Below are 16,254 nucleotides of genomic sequence, written 5' to 3'. Positions count from 1 at the left end.
GAGGGCTGGGCGGGTAGAGAAGTGCAGCAATGAATGAATGGAAATCCAAATTCTCTGTAAATGTTCATTAAAATTATTTTTAAAAAAAGATGAAGTGATTGAACAAAAAAAAAAAAAAAAACTGGCCTGCCAGTAATCACACTTAGTGTGAGCAAACTAAATGCACTAATTAAGAGAAAAAGAGTAGCAAAATGAATTTTTTTTTTAAAAAGCCCATCAATATGTCACCTACAAGAGACATACCTAGGAAACAAGGAGAAAGACTGAAAATCAAGCCTAGGAAAAAAAAATACCAAGAGAATGGCATCCACAAAAAAAACAGGAGTAGCAGTTTGAATCGTGGTGCGATGGAGTATCTGGTGGGAGATCGTTGGGTATTTGACTAGCCCTTTCTCTGCCTGCTTGTGTGAGCTTCAGCAGAATTCGAAATGGCTGGCAGTAAGGCTGGGAAAGACTCCAGAAAGGCCAAGACAAAGGCAGTTTCCCGCTCGCAGAGAGCCAGCCGGCTTGCAGTTCCCGGTGGGCCGTATTCATCAACACTTGAAATCTAGGACGACTAGCCATCGACGTGTGTGCATGACTGCCGCTATGTACAGCGCAGCCATCTTGGAGTACCACACCAAAGAGGTACCTGAATTGGCAGGAAACGCATCAAAAGACAGGAAATGCATCAAAAGACTTAAAGGTAAAAGACGTCGTCACTTGCAACTTGGCATTCGAGGAGTTGAAGAACTGGACTCTCTTATCAAGGCTACAATTGCTGGTGGTGGTGTCATGCCGCATATCCACAAATCTCTGATTGGGAAGAAAGGACAACAAAAGACTGTCTAAAGAATGCCTGGTTTCCTTACTATCTCAGGACTCCAAATACTCTAACAGCTGTCCAGTGTTGGTGATTCCAGTGGACTGTATCTCTGTGAAAAACAGAATTTTGCCTTTTTGTAATTCTATCTGAGCAAGTTGGAAGTTTAATTAGCTTTCCAACCAACCAAATTTCTACGTTCAAGTCTTAACCATATTTAAGTGTTACTGTGGCTTCAAAGAAGCTATTGATTCTGAAGTAGTGGGTTTTAATGAACTGTTTTTAAAAAACTGGATTTTAATTGTGATGCAGAAGTTATAGTAACAAACATTTGGTTTTGTACAGACATTATTTCCACTCTGGTGAATAAGCTCAATAAAAGTCATATCCCAAACTAAAAAAAAAAAGCAGGAGTGGCAATAATAATCTCTGATAAAAGGATGAAAACCACTATTAAAAGAGAAGGGCATTACATACTGATTAAAGACATAATAGATCAAGAAGACAAACTTTTGTGCACCAAATGACAGACCTGCAAAATACATAAAATAATAGTTAACAGAATGAAGAAGAAATAGACAGCATCCTAGTATTGGTAGGAGACTAATACATCACTCTCACCAAAGTAAGTCAATTCAAAAGAAATAAAGATTCAGAATATCTAAACTATACAATCAGCTAACTCAACTGTGTGGATTTATTCAGGGTACTGCACCAAACTAAAACTCAAATTACTTTCTTCTCATGTGTAAATGGTATACTCTCCAGAATCATCACACATATTAGGACAAAGCAAGCCTCAACAAATTTAAAAAAACATTATATAATACAAAGTATCTTCTCAAATCACAATGCCATAAAACGAGAAATAAACAAGAGGATAAACCTTATAAAACCACCCTTATTGGAAGCTAAAAAACACTATGCTAGAACATGATTTCGAACCATGCAGGTGTTTCCTTGCTCTGTTCTGATGAATGCCTACTGGTCCAAGTATAGGTTTTGCATAAGCACAATCAAGTGTTATAGGATTCTCATTCTTCTTAGAGTTAGCCATAGTTTTCTGTGGTCTAAACAGTCAAATGCCTTTGCACAGTCAATGAAACATAGATAGATAGACATTCCTCTGGTACTCTCTGCCTTCAGCCAAGAACTGTCTAACATTAGCTATAACAACCCTAGTACAATAACCTCTTCTCAACATGGCCTGTACTTCTGGCTGTTCTCTGTTGATGGCTGTTCCAGTCGTTTTTGGATATCTTCAGCAGAACCTTGCTTGCATGTGATATTAATGATACTGCTTGACAATTTCCGCACTCTGGCTGTCAGGCTGGAGACTAAGGTGCACCTGATAACAGGTCATGGTCTTTGCAATCACTTGCTATGCATCAGAAAGCTAAACAATGACTAGGGATGAAAGAAGGAGAATTGATGCCTTTGAGCTGTGGTGTTGGAGAAGAGTAGTGAATAGACCACTGACTGCTAAGAGAGCAAACAGGTTCATCTTGGAGAGGGCTAAACAAGGCTGTTCCTTGGAGGCAAGGATTCTGAAGCTTCATCTGACATACTTTGGACATGTTGCAAGGGGGGACTAGTCCTTGGAGAGGGATGTCACGTCATGCTTGGGAGGGTGGAGGGACAGCCCAAGAGAGAAAGACCTTAGATGAGATGGATTGATTTAGTGACTGGGGTAATGAGCGTAGGTGTGTCAGAGACAGTAAGATTGGCATAAGATAGAACAGGATTTAGGGCTGTTGTACATAGGGTCACCGAGTCGTTGGCAACTTGACAGCACTTAACAACAACAACAACAACAACAAGAGAACATGATCGGGATATAGAAGAAATAAATAAAAAAGTTCCTCAAAATGAAAATACAACATAACAAAACCTCTAGGATGCAGCTAAGTCCTCTGGGCAGTTAACAGCAATAGGCAAACACATAAGAATGAAGCAAAATTAATGATCTAACAAACACTTCCATTAAATAGAAAAAGAATAATCTAACCCCATAGCCTCTAGAAGAAAGGAAATTATAAGGACAAAAGCTGAAATGAATGATTTAGAAAACAGAAAAACAAATGAAACCAACAAAATCAGGAGCTTGTTTTTTGAAAAGGTCAATAAAATTGAAAAACCATTGTCAAACTTAACAAAAGGGAAAAAAATAGTAGACACAAAGTAACTCAATTAAGGAATGACAGAGGTGACATTACAAGAGAACCAGATGAAACTGAATTGATAATATCATAGTACTAAGAAGTTATATTGATAAATTTGAAAACTTAAAAAAGTCCTTGATCAGATGTCTTCACTGCTGAAGTGTACCACACAGTTAAGAGATCTATCACCAATTCTACTTAAAGTATTTAAAAAAAAATTAAAAAAAAAAAAAAAAAAAAACAACCAGAAAAAAAGGAACACTTCAAAGCCAATTCTACAAAGCAAGCACAACCTTAATACCAAAACCAGGTAAAGATATTACCAAAAGAGAAAACTACAGATCAGTATCTCTCATGATTATAGATAGAAAAATCTCTAACAAAATCCTGCCCAACAGAATCCAACAACACATTTTAAAAAAAAAAAAGTTCATCATGACAAGTGAGATATTTATTAACAGATATTCAAGGAGGCATTAATAGAAAAATAATCAACGTAATCCATCACATTAACAAATAACAAAAACCACATGATCCTACCAACTGATGTAGAAAAGGCCTTTGACAAAATCCAGTACCTCCTTCCAGATCAAAACACTCAGTAAAATAGGAATAGAAGGCAATTTCCTCAACATAGTTGAAAGGAATAGTTTGTATGCAAAACCATGAGCCAGTATCATTCCCACTGGAAAAAAGACTAAAGGTAAAAGCATTCTCCTTGCAAACAGGGACCAGACAAGGATGTCCACTTTCACCACTACTGTGGATAGCTCGGCATAGTGGTAACTGGGCCGTAGCTGAGATCAGAGTCCAGGCTCGACTGGGTGCCCTCTGCAAACAGAGAATTCTACCCAGCCTTACACTAGAGAAGATAGAGTGCCTGAACTTTGAAATCATTCTGCTCTTAGTTTAAAAATTAAGCTTACGCATTGTCATGCTGGCAACACTTATATATAAGGAAAACATGGCATCACGAGGTAATATAGCCTCATGAAGTAAGAATTTTTTTGAGATGAGCATTTTTACTGTGAGTTTAAAACCAAATAAAAACTGTAAGAAAGTCTAGGAAGACACTTCACAGTGCTAAGTTATGGAGACCTCTGCCTGACCTTTCTCTTTTTCAGAATTCATTCCCCATGTCCCCAGTTTCATTCTACACATTAGTGTCCAATATTTGTATTGAAAGTACTTGGTAAGGTAATATGGCAAGAGAAGGAAATAGAATCTAGATCAGCAGAGAAGTGGTTAAATTGTCACTATATGCAGGTGAGTTCTCCTCGATTTGGCTGAAGGTTGGCTGTGGTAGGTTTTATTTTGCTCACACAGCTGTTTGTGAGCAGCTTGAATGGATGGTTCTGAACTGTGTGTCGGGAGCCTCTTGTTGGAGCCAATCAAGGCCTGGTGCACTGGCCTGGGTTTCTTAAAATCCATTTGAGCCCTGGGGCCCGGTATTATTTGTTTATAATGAATATTCTCCTAAGTGGTACAGTATTGTTCTGTTACTTTGCTGTACTGAGGAAATTCTGGATTGCTGTGATACTGAATGGTGTGCCACTGGTGTCTCAAATGCTATTATGGTTACACATGGTTAACAGTGTTTGGTGGAGCTCCCAGATTAAGACAGACTTGGAAGCAGGAGTGGCACTGACTTCTAAATAACATGCCTCTGGAAATTGGGAGAACTTGGAGAAATGACAATAGTTATACAACAGGGTTAAGGTCTTTAGTTTATAGGGTTGTTATGAGTTATGATCAACTCAATCGCATTTAATGACAACAACATATGTAGATAGTATGCAAGTGTACACAGAAAACCCCAAAACTCCACAAAAAAATTTTGAAATAGTAGGCCAATTTAGTATAGTGACAGAGTACAAAACCAATATAATCAAGATCAATATAAAAAGACAATGGGGTTCCTCTTCAGTCACAAAGAAAATACAGAGATGTAAATCAAGAAAGCAATAATATTTACAATGCTGTTGTTGTTAAGTACTGTCAGTTGAGTACGACTCATGCTACTCTATGAACAAAAGATCTGAATCCAGTCCTATTCCACTACTTGGAATATACTCTGAGAATATGAGAACAGATTTGTACACCAATGTTGATAGCAGCATTACTCACCATTGCAAGAACATGTGAACAGCTCAAATGTCCAACCATAAACGAATGCATTCCGAAACTATGGTACATCCACACAATAGAATACTATGCAGCATGCAGGAGCAGTACCTCTATAAATTATTACCTAACTTGGGAGAGACTGGAGAGCATTATGCTGAGTAAACTCAGTCCCTTATGGATATTGTATATAACTGTTACTGTAGAATGTGTATAAGATCCAGAAGGGGTGGGAGAGGCTGGAAGCAGAGGGATGTGGATGTGCAGGGGGAAGTGGGGATTTATCACTGGGTTATATAATTTGATGGGTGGGGGGAATGAAGGAAAGGGAAAAATTTGTTCAAATTTGTATTTGAATTTTGTAAATAAACCAGTAGAAAAATAAAAAAATTTAAAAAAGAAAGCAACAGTACAATGTTGTTGTTAGGTGCTGTCAGTCAAGTACGACTTATAACGACTCTATGAACAAAAGATCTGAACCCAGTCCTGTCCTGCTCCATCTTCACACTTCTTTACACACAAGAGCCCACCGAAGCAGTCACCATGTCAGTCTATCTAGTTGAGGTCCTATCTTCCTCTCCTTTGCTGACCCTCCACCCTTCCCAACACAATGTATGTGAGGCAAAGTCTCATCATTTTTGCCTCCAAAAAGCACTCTGGCTGCACCATCCAAGACATAGCTGTTCATTCTCTTAACCATCCATGAGATGTTCAGTGCTCTTCTCCAACAGCTCAATGATGTCCATTTTTTTTCTGTTATCCTTATTCACTGTCCAGGTCTCGGATGCATAGCTAGTAATCAGAAAGACTATAGACAAGCCATAGTCTATTTACAATAACCAATCACAAATTGAGATCCTTAGGAATAAGCCTTACTAGAGGCACTAAAGACCTTACAAAGATATTTTCTTTTACAAAGAAAATTCTAAAACCTATCTGTGAGAAACAATAAAGACCAAACAAGCAAAGCACATCTGAAAAACAAAAATGAAGTAGGAGGCATAATAGCCAAAACAGCATGGTATTGGTACAAAATGAGAGAAACACAGATCAATGGAACAGAATCAAGAACCCAGAAATTAATCCACCCGCCCACTACAGTCAGCTGGTATTCAACAAGGAAATAAAACCTATCGAATAGAGAAATTACAACCTCCAACAAGTGCTGGCAAAACTGGACTGTTTCCTGCAGAAAGCTGAAACAGGATCGACATCTTACACCATACAAAAAATCAGCTCAAGGTGGATCAGAGATCTGGGAGTAAAGCCTATAAAACCACAAAGTTCACAAGAGACAAAATGGGACTAAGCTTAGAAGGTAGGCTATGGTATAAAAGAGGCTGACAAATACAGCCAGAAATGCACAATCTGGAGAGGGTAAAATTAAGGAATGGGGCCTCCTAACAATTAAATCTCTATGTGTATCAAAAACTTTCCAATAGGGTGAAATGAAAACCTACTGACTAGGGGGAAAAACATCTGGCAATACCATCTCTGACAAGGGTCTCATAGAAAAAGAATGATAACCCAATTACAAAATGGGCAAAAGGCATGGAAAGGCTTTTCTAAAGGCCAACAGACACATGAAGAAATGCTCAAAATCACTGGTAGTAAGAGAGATAAAATCAAAACTACACTGAGACTCTTAACCCAATTGTAATAGCAACAAAGTTTAATATGATAGAAAGCAATAAATGTTGGAGAGGATCTGGAGAGATAGGAACTCTCATACACTGCTTGTAGGATTATAAAATGGTACAACCACTTTGGAAGGTAGTTTTGGCACTTTCTCTAAAAGCTGAATATAGAAATTCTATATGAACCAGCTAGCTACTCCACTTCTAGGAATATACGCCAAGGAGAATAGAACTGAGACACAATGTACACCAATGTTCACAGCATCATTAATTCAAAATATCAAGAAAATGGAACAGCCCAAATGTCCAACCATTGAATGGACTGAGAAATTATGGGACAGTCATACAATGAAATACTGTGCAGCACTCAGGAGCAATGATTTTGAAAAATACTATGTTAAGCTGAGAGAGACTGGAGAGCATTATGCTATGTGAACTAACTCAGTATCATAAGGAAAAAGACTGCCAAAGGCCACTATTGTTAAAATAGAAGAGACCAAACAGTAAGATGTGCATGGGGGTCCAAGGGAACAAGGGATGGAAGCAGGCAGGTGAGGATGGACGGGAGCAAATCATAAGGTCACACAATTTTCTGGGTGGAGGGAAGGGAGTAAAGGAAATGGGAAAGATCCAGCAGAGATTTGAAAAGACCAAGTAATGGTGGGCATCGTTCAACGGCGATTAATTTTTATGAAACACAATGTGAATGAACTTTGTGAAACACAAGGTACATGAACTTTGTACATAAACCAATATAAAATAAAAAGTTAAATAAAAAAGTAAGAATGTATGAAGAAGAATGTAGCATAGGATTGGAAGAAGACTCATCAACAACCTGCATTATGCAGATAACACAACCTTGCTTGTAGAAAGTGAAGATTAAAAGTACTTACTAAAGATCAACAATTATAGCCTTCAATACAGATTACATCTCAACATTAGGAAAATAAAAATCCTTACCACTGGAACAACAGGCAACATCATGATAGGAAACATTGTCAATGATTCATTTTACTTGGATCCACATGGGAATAACAGTCAAGAAATCAAAAGATATGCAGAACTGGGAAAATGTGCTTTCAAGGACCTCTCAAAAAATTCCCAAAGAGCAAGGACTAAAGTGTGCCTGATTCAAGCCACAGTATGTGGAATTGTTTTCTATGCATTAGAAAATTGGACAATGAATAAGAAAGACCAAAGAAGAATTGATACTTTGGGTTGTGGAGTTGGAAAAGGGTACTGAATATACTACAGACTACCAAAATAACAAGTCTATCTCAGAGGAAGTGCATCCAGGGTGCTCTTTAGAGGCAAAGAAATTTCATCTAGTGAAACCTCATCTCATGTACTCTGGGCATGTTAGAAAAGGGGCCAGTCCTCAGTGAAGGACATCATGATGGGAAATGTAGCGGGTCAGAGAGAAAGAAAAGAAAACCTTCAACAAGATACATGGAAACAGGACTGAAACAATGAGCCTGAGCATGCTTAAGTCTGTGAGGATGGTGCAGGATAGGCAAGTTTGAAATCTGTCGTTCAAAGGATTGCTATGAGCATAGATAACTCGGTAATACACATCAACAACCACCACAATAAAACAAAACTATTATCTTGAAAAAGTTATACATGTCAGCCTCACCGTCTTTCATAATATGCACTGTGTTCTCTCTCTAGAAAAAGGCAAGTATTTTGATGGTCTTATCATTAATTCATTTTAAAGAGAAGAATACTGGCAATTTTCCTTACCTAAGATGGGCAGGACCATGTCACACTCACATAGTACCTATCAAAAGGACTTAGTAAAGAAGTTTATAAAAAATATAAATTTAAACCACATTTCTATTCTTTCATACAGAAATTATCATTTCTACGTTTTTCAAATATGCATTGTGTGCTGGGGAGGAGAGATTGATGGCAAAAGGTATTATTTCCATAAACGTTTCATGAAAAAAAGAAAAGGAGTAGTCTCATCTTAAACAATAATCTTTAACAATGGTAAAAACACAAGAATGATTATGTACAGATTAATATAAGGAGTCCCTGGGTGCAGCTGTTAACAAAAAGGTTGGTAGCTCCAAACTCATCATTGGGTGATTTGCTTCTCAAAAGTCCCAGCCATGAAAACACTACAGAACACAGTCAAACTAGAAACATACAGGGTACCAGCAGCCAGAATCGCTTCATTAACAACTGGTTTTTGCTTTCTCTTCTAAAGGCATTTTATAGGTTTCCAATACTTCGCATGCATCACCCCCAGGATAAACAATTTTTAAACAATGCACAGTGCAAATTTCATGAACAATGGATATTGTGACATTATCAAATGTGGAAGAGCTATAAGTAAGTACTCAGGTAAGTATGTGGAATATTCGAAAAAAGATCTGTAAATCCTGAAGAACTTACCTAGATTTATCCAAATTCCACCTGGCTTGAGTATTTTCCATATAGTATCAATATAATCAATTACATTGTGAGCTGTATCAATGAAGAAACAAGTAGCAATACAGTCCCAGGTGTCTATTCAAGAAAAATTAAGTAACTGATATTATTTGTTATGAAATTCAATTCTTTTATCTTCTACTACCTCTAACATAGTATTAATGCTTTATTCAACTGCAGAAATATAAAAATAAAATCTTTCATATAACTATTATAATCAAGGTAAGAAATTATTCATATGTGAGGGGTACTCTGTAAGTCTTAATGGTTTTCATAATAATCTAATTAATATGCAAATCATTTTTATATTATCTATTACTAGCTTTCATCACCAAATGGTATATATATATGTCAGAGTTTTGATTCTAACTTATTCAACTTCTTATCTTCACTTAAAATTAGTTAAAATGAAACAATCACTTGGATTTCAAACTGTGATTTAAAATACAACTACCAATTCTGACAGGTTTCAAAATGAATACACCTGCTTCATAAGGAGAAATGAATATCAAAAGTGAAAAAGCAAACAGCTGGACACAATGGAGCAGTTACAAACAGATTTTGTCTCTTGATAAATTCTTAATAATGTGTTCTCTACTAGAATATAAATTTGTAGTAGACAGATAGTTTCTTACTCTCTGTTTCCAATGCCTCGGACACACCAAGTATTCAAGAGATACTTAACAAATATTTGTTGGATGAGTTATCTTGCTAACCCCTGAGAATGTAACACATTTTTTTCTTCCTTTATCAATTTCCCTTCCTTTCTGCATTACTGTCTTTAAGTTTGTTAGCCTGAAGACCAAACTTGATAGGATGATTTAAAGGTCTTTCATAACCTGGAACAAACTCACTTTTCTAGACATAACCTGTTGCTTTTGACTTGGTTCCAACTCATGACAGTCCCAGGTCATCAAAACAGAACTCCAGGCCACCGAGTTCTTAATGGCTGTAGTTTCACAGAAGCAGCGAGTGCACTTTAGTGGGTTTCTGTAAATTGCTCATTTTCCTCTCAGAGCTACTAGAGGATTCCAACCACGTTTAGGTTAGCAGAGCAACTCTCAACAAACTGGGCCGCATAGCCAAGTGCCAACCAAGAGCTCCTTTTTTTAGGCAAATCTCTCATTCAAACTCCTAACAAAGCTTTTCCCTTCCAGCCAGGCTGTTCTTGCCTCCTCAAATCTTTGTAGCTCTGCCTGCCTCAAACACCATTCTCTCTATCCTTTAAGTCAGAGACTCTCTAGGAAAAGTTCTCGTTCCATTCTAAACTACTTTCAGCTTTCTAACATTGCTTACTCATTTGAACTTTGTCATATGCTATTTTACATTAAGAGATTCAACAGATCCTAAAATTCTTGATTACAGGTAGTTTCTATGTCTTTACAGATCCTATTAATGCCTTGAAGACATTCTGAAGGGTCAATAAAACATACTTTCTATTCTAATATTAAAATATTATAATATTGGTTTGACTTAAAATTAACTCATTAAGTTGAAAATAAAGGAAAAGACCCTTAAAAACTTTTGCTTAGGACTTACTGCATTCTGAATATATTTCCTGAAAATCTCCTGCTGTCATAGAAAAGTTAGAACCAGGAGGAAGACTGTGGGGGTCAACATCAGGGAAGAAAATTGGTCGAATCTGATCAGCTGATCTCCGGTTATTGCTAAACTGATGGATCCAAGGATAAAGCTTATATTTATTAATTTCAGAACACCTGTAAAATATGAATAAAACTCAGTGTTAACAAAAGTTTCTACTGCGTTCCTCTGACTGTAAGTTTAACTAGGTACTATTTAAAGTGTTATCATTCCTCTCTACCCAATTAATTGAAAATATACATACATATGTAGATAAGCACACAATCAAAAAATAAAGGGGGGGAAGAATGAAATGAAGGAAAAAAATCTTAAAAAGATACTCAGATATAAATGTGTTATTTATTTAGCTTTAAAAGGACAGCTATTTACTTTTTTTCTCTTAATACACCTCTGTGTCTCTAAAAATGCCACCTTTCCTGCTACCTTCAAAAGAGGCTACAGAAATTCCTAGGGGCCTTCTCACCTCTGTCACATGGAAACCTGGTCATTTAACAACGATGGTTTAAAAAAAAAAAAGATAATGAACTGATCTTTCACTAATGAGACGAAGGGCTGAAAAAGTTTAAATTACAATGAGAAAGTGTTCATCCCTGAATTAGTCTTGTTAATTCTGTACAGAAAATTCTGTCTTCAAAGGCTGTCCACTTTCTAAGAGGTCACTAACCCATCATGTTTCAAGATTGTGTTACCTATTCAAATGATGAAAATGATAATTTGTAATTAAACAATTTTACTTTAACATAAGAAGCATGATATACATCATAACCAAGTACTATGTTCTTATCTTCAAGTTCAGAAATGTTCAAAAATAGGTAAGTTAATTTGATTCTGAGAAATTACTATGTCCAGCAAAAAGTAAATGAAATACCTGTTGAGTACAAAGTTGGAAGAAAAGAGCATAAAAAAACTCCATTCATTTCCTTGACAAGCATAACCTAGCATAGCTATTTCCCAGGCCAGTCTTCCTAGTCCAGCACCAGGTACCAGAATATTAACTTTAGAAGGATCCCTGTAATGAAATAAGGCAATTATGTCCAACCCCTCAAAGAAATAAAAATTTTAAAAAAACAAAACAAACCGACAAAATCCACATTAATAACTAAAACCTTAAAACCAAAATAAGGTTTCTCAAGACACTGACTTCTTCAAATTGTGATATACTTCTAAATCATCAATAAAAATGAAAGATTCTAGGAGGATTTATCATATGTCTAGAAAACAGATTAAAAATTTTCGTTCCCAAACAGAATTTAAGAAAACAGTTGCTTCACAAAGTCACTTACGTTCTTAACAGCTGTCTCCTGAGAACTGTTTTCGAAACACTTTATACAATATCTCAATTACATTGAGTTCCAACAAAATTGTCATATTAGAAAGTTAAGTAACACACAGAACTTCATGCCTAAATTTTTCTTTAATGCACTTGTTTACAAAATAGATACAATATATGTAGATTTTAATGTGTCAGGATCTCGTTAAGTGTTCAAGTGGTGAAAGTGATAATTTGTATTAAAAATTTTACTTAACATAAAAAAATATACATCGGTCAAACACTATGCTCTCACCTTCAAATTCATAACTGTTAAAGAAACAGCTAAGTAATTTGATTCTGAGAAATTCCTATTTCTCAGCAAAAAGTAATTCTTTCTAGAATTCTGTACATTCCAGTAAGGAGAGTTCTGTCAGAAGTGGCAGTAGGATAGTACTTTCATGGGGAAAATAGGGAACTGTCTTATATTTGAACACTCAGAATTGCAAATATATTACATCAAACTTTGGTTTACAACCAAACTCAAGTCCACCATTTACACTGCCATTACACAAGCCTTGCTGTAAGAGTTGTCCTCTAATTGCTAAAAGTAAAATGCTTCTCAGGAATTCTAGCAAATCAATACAACCCTGAAGAAAGAAAATGAGTATTCTTGCAGATAACCAGTGGGAAATGTGCACAATCAAGCAGCATTATATCAATTAAAAAGAAATTAACTGTTGTCTATAGCCCAAAATTTGTCTCATAAATGCACTTTAGAAATATACTGCCAGGGTGCAACCACTGTGGAAGGTGGTATGGCGCTTTCTCAAAAAGTTGCAAATAGAAATACCATTTGACCCAGCAATTCCACTATTAGGAATATACCCAAAAGAGACCATAACTGACATCCAAGCAGATAGATGCACACCCATGTTTATCGCAGCTTTGTTCACAATAGCAAGGAGTTGGAAACAACTCAAGAGCCCATCAACAAATGAATGGATAGAGAAGCTGAGACACAATACTATGCTGCACTGAAAGACAAGGAACTCATGCAATATTATTCAAAATGTGTGACCCCGGAGGATATTATGCTAAGTGAAATATCTCAGTCACAAAGGGACAAATACTGTATAGTACCACTGTTTTAAAACAGGACTGACATCAGGGTTGGGGGAGAATGAGAAAGATGGGTTCAATAATGTATACTGCATTGAAACAGATGAGGGAGAAAACTGTTTAAAAGGGATATATGATTAGGGGTTTTTTGTCGTGACAGGTGTCTAGAGTGAAGGCTGCATGATGGAGTGGACCTGGGGGAGGGTTTGTAAAACAATGAAAGAATTTTTGTTTTACTTTTACAAGAGGGTAGTGTACTAGTGGAGAGGGTTGGAAGGGGAGAAAAGTGCAACAATGAATGAATGGAAATCCAAAGTCTTTGTAAATTTTTACTGCAATTAATAATAAATGGGGGGGGAAGCAGATTTAAAAAAACAAAACAAAACAAAACAAAACCCAACACCAAAAACAAACAAAAAAACAATAAATCTACTGCCAGATACAATTCTTTATTTTATCTGGCAATTCTGTGGTCTCTAAGTGTGGAATATTCCAAATAACAGCATTTCACTAATAGTCTATGTGATAACCTTTGTATTTCCTACCTTGCAATAGAAAAGACAATCGCTGGACTTTCAAAACCCTCATCTATAAACACAACAGCATGAGAATTTGCCTGGTCTGTTGTATAAGGGTGAATATCTACACATGGAACATCGGTTTATAATGAAAACCTCAAGAAAATAAATTTTTTATGAACTGTTGAGATTTATAGACAAAAATGGACAGAAACAATATTTGTCAAAAAGAATTTCATAACTAGAACTATTATGATCAGCAACACATCTTTTTGATACAGGCAAAAGAGGCCAAAGTGCCAAATAGTTAACTTTCATTTAAAATAGTCATCAACGTTGAGTTGAAATTGATTCACAGGTGACCCTCTAACCCATTTCCAAGGCTGTAAACCCAGGGAGGAAACTGCCCATCATTCTGCCTTGGAGCTGCAGGTGGATATGAACCACTAGATAGATACAGCCTTTGGATTAGCAGTGCAAGCCAGAAGACCTTCCTCTCACTAAAACAAAATTAAAATAAGGCAATGTTTTCTTCCCATTCCAGATTACGTCCACTATGTAGAAATACACACAATTAAACTTGTTAATGAACAAAGCAGGTACATAGTCTCACTTTGTTTCATTATTGTGTAGTTGCCGTCATGTGTGACTCACAGAGAGCCTATGAACAACCGATCTGAACCCTGCCCTATTCTGTGTCATCCTCACAATCTCTGGCACACTCAAGCCCATTGCTGCTGTGTCAATCTATCTGGTCTTCTATCTTCCGAAGCATGATGTCCAAGGAATAACCTTTTCTAGCAATATGACCGAAGCATGAGACAAAGTTTTATCATTTTGCCTCCAAGGAATACTCTGGCTATACTTCCTCCAAGATATATCTCTTTGGAGACTCACTCTAAGAATTTAGCAGTCCATGGGATACTTGAAACAAACTTATCAGATTTGGAAAACTTATCAAGAACCAAACAACAAATAGAGAGATGGGGAGGACTTTTTCGTAAACCTTTATTCTCAGCTATATTTTTTTGACCGAGTCTTTAAAGAACAGAGAGTAAATACAAGTCTCAAATTATGATGAGTTTGAAACTAAGACATTTTAAATGGTGATCTCTGCTATGAATCATAAAGTCAGGATACTTCTCTAAAAGTATTTCTGTGGAAGATAAAAGAAACAAATCTAAGCAGTGCAGACTTTTATGATGCTGTCATACTGATGTGGTGCTGTCATTTTAAACCAGGCTGAAATGCAGAAAACCAGGTACAGATGCTGTCCATTTGAGATTCTTAGCAAAAATAACCAAACAACACTTACTTATTAAGTTTATGAAACAAAATGGGAAGCACACACTCATTGTTTCTCATGCTGAAAGAACTGAAGAACATATTCAAATCCTAAGCTGTCATACTGAAGGATTCTGTGTGCCAAATTTTGAATGATGCAGGAAGCCTCAGAAGAATGTGAAAGGAATAGTCACTGGAACAAAAATAACCGGTCAGTATCAGGAAGCAGCATATGATCAAGAACAAATGGTACTGAAGGAAATATTTCAAGCTACACTGAAGGCACTGGCAAAAAGTAAGTCTCCAGGAATTGATGGAATAATTAATGTAGTACTGAATATCCCAGGGACTGTCAAAAGAACAAATAGGTATGTCTTGTAAAAAGTGCAGCCAGAAGACCCCCTAGAGGCAGGGATGGCAAAACTCTGCCTCACATCCTTTGAGCATACTGCTAGGGGAGAGGCTGTATCTTGGAAAGGGACATTGTGTTTGGTAGATGAAGAGTCTGCTAAAGAGAAGACGACCCTCAGCAATGGGCTCACGTGTGTCAAAATGATGATTGCATAGGAGAGGACAGAGTTCAAATCTTTTCATAAGATTGCTATGAACTGTACTCATCTCACTGGCACCAACAATGACACAATTGTGGTGCTTCAATAAAAACACAGCTCAGAAGTGCTCCCTAGCTTATGCAAAAAAATCTGGAAAACTTGGCCAACAGATCCATATGTTACCATTCCTAAAGTAAGTGATCCAAGAGAATGCAGAAATGATCAAGCATCATCATTATCATCACAAACAAATAAAACCTTACTAAGGATTACTCATAAGCCACTGAACATTGACAAGGAACTGCCAGGATTCAAAAGAGACCATGACATGAGGAATATCCCTGTTGATGTCAGATAAATCTTGGCTCAAAGTAGAGAACACCAGAAAGATATTTACTTGTATTTTATTAACTATGGAAAGGCATTTATCGTAACAAATTATGGCTAACATTGAGAAGGAATGAGAATCTCACAATACTTAAATGTGCTCATGCAAAACATGTACCTAGTCGAGGAAGCTCTTGTACAGACCGAACAAGGGATCACTTCATGGTTTAAAGTCAGGAAAACTGTGTGTTAGGGTTGTATCTTTTATTCATACCTACTTAATTTATTTCAGAAGCTATACTACACGAAGAACATGGCATCAGGATTGGTGGAAGACTCATTATGCCGAAGATACAACCTTGCTTCTAGAAAGTGAAGATTTGAAGTACTGTTAGTCAAATTTGTGTCTTCTAGGTTGCAACACCCCCATGATACATCTT

The 16,254-nt window shown here is 36.6% G+C and overlaps 1 protein-coding gene and 1 pseudogene across 1 annotated transcript in view; one reads left to right on the top strand and one right to left on the bottom strand.

Annotated features, from left to right (window-relative positions):
- Positions 1–16,254, bottom strand: part of LOC102843561 (chromosome unknown open reading frame, human C9orf41) — a 70,213-nt gene that overhangs the window by 7,883 nt on the left and 46,076 nt on the right. The window contains exons 4-6 of the mRNA XM_006891992.1: positions 11,632–11,772; positions 10,701–10,879; positions 9,126–9,239 (exon numbers count right to left, since the gene is read on the bottom strand). Coding sequence (XP_006892054.1) covers positions 9,126–9,239; positions 10,701–10,879; positions 11,632–11,772 — 434 coding nt within the window. The remainder of the gene's footprint in view (positions 1–9,125; positions 9,240–10,700; positions 10,880–11,631; positions 11,773–16,254) is intronic.
- LOC102843153 lies at positions 429–831 on the top strand (annotated as a pseudogene).

Source organism: Elephantulus edwardii, unplaced genomic scaffold (assembly GCF_000299155.1).
Source record: "Elephantulus edwardii isolate Elephantulus edwardi_28Jun2011 unplaced genomic scaffold, EleEdw1.0 scaffold00108, whole genome shotgun sequence".
NCBI lineage: Eukaryota > Metazoa > Chordata > Mammalia > Macroscelidea > Macroscelididae > Elephantulus > Elephantulus edwardii.
This window is presented reverse-complemented; position numbering and strand designations above follow the sequence as displayed.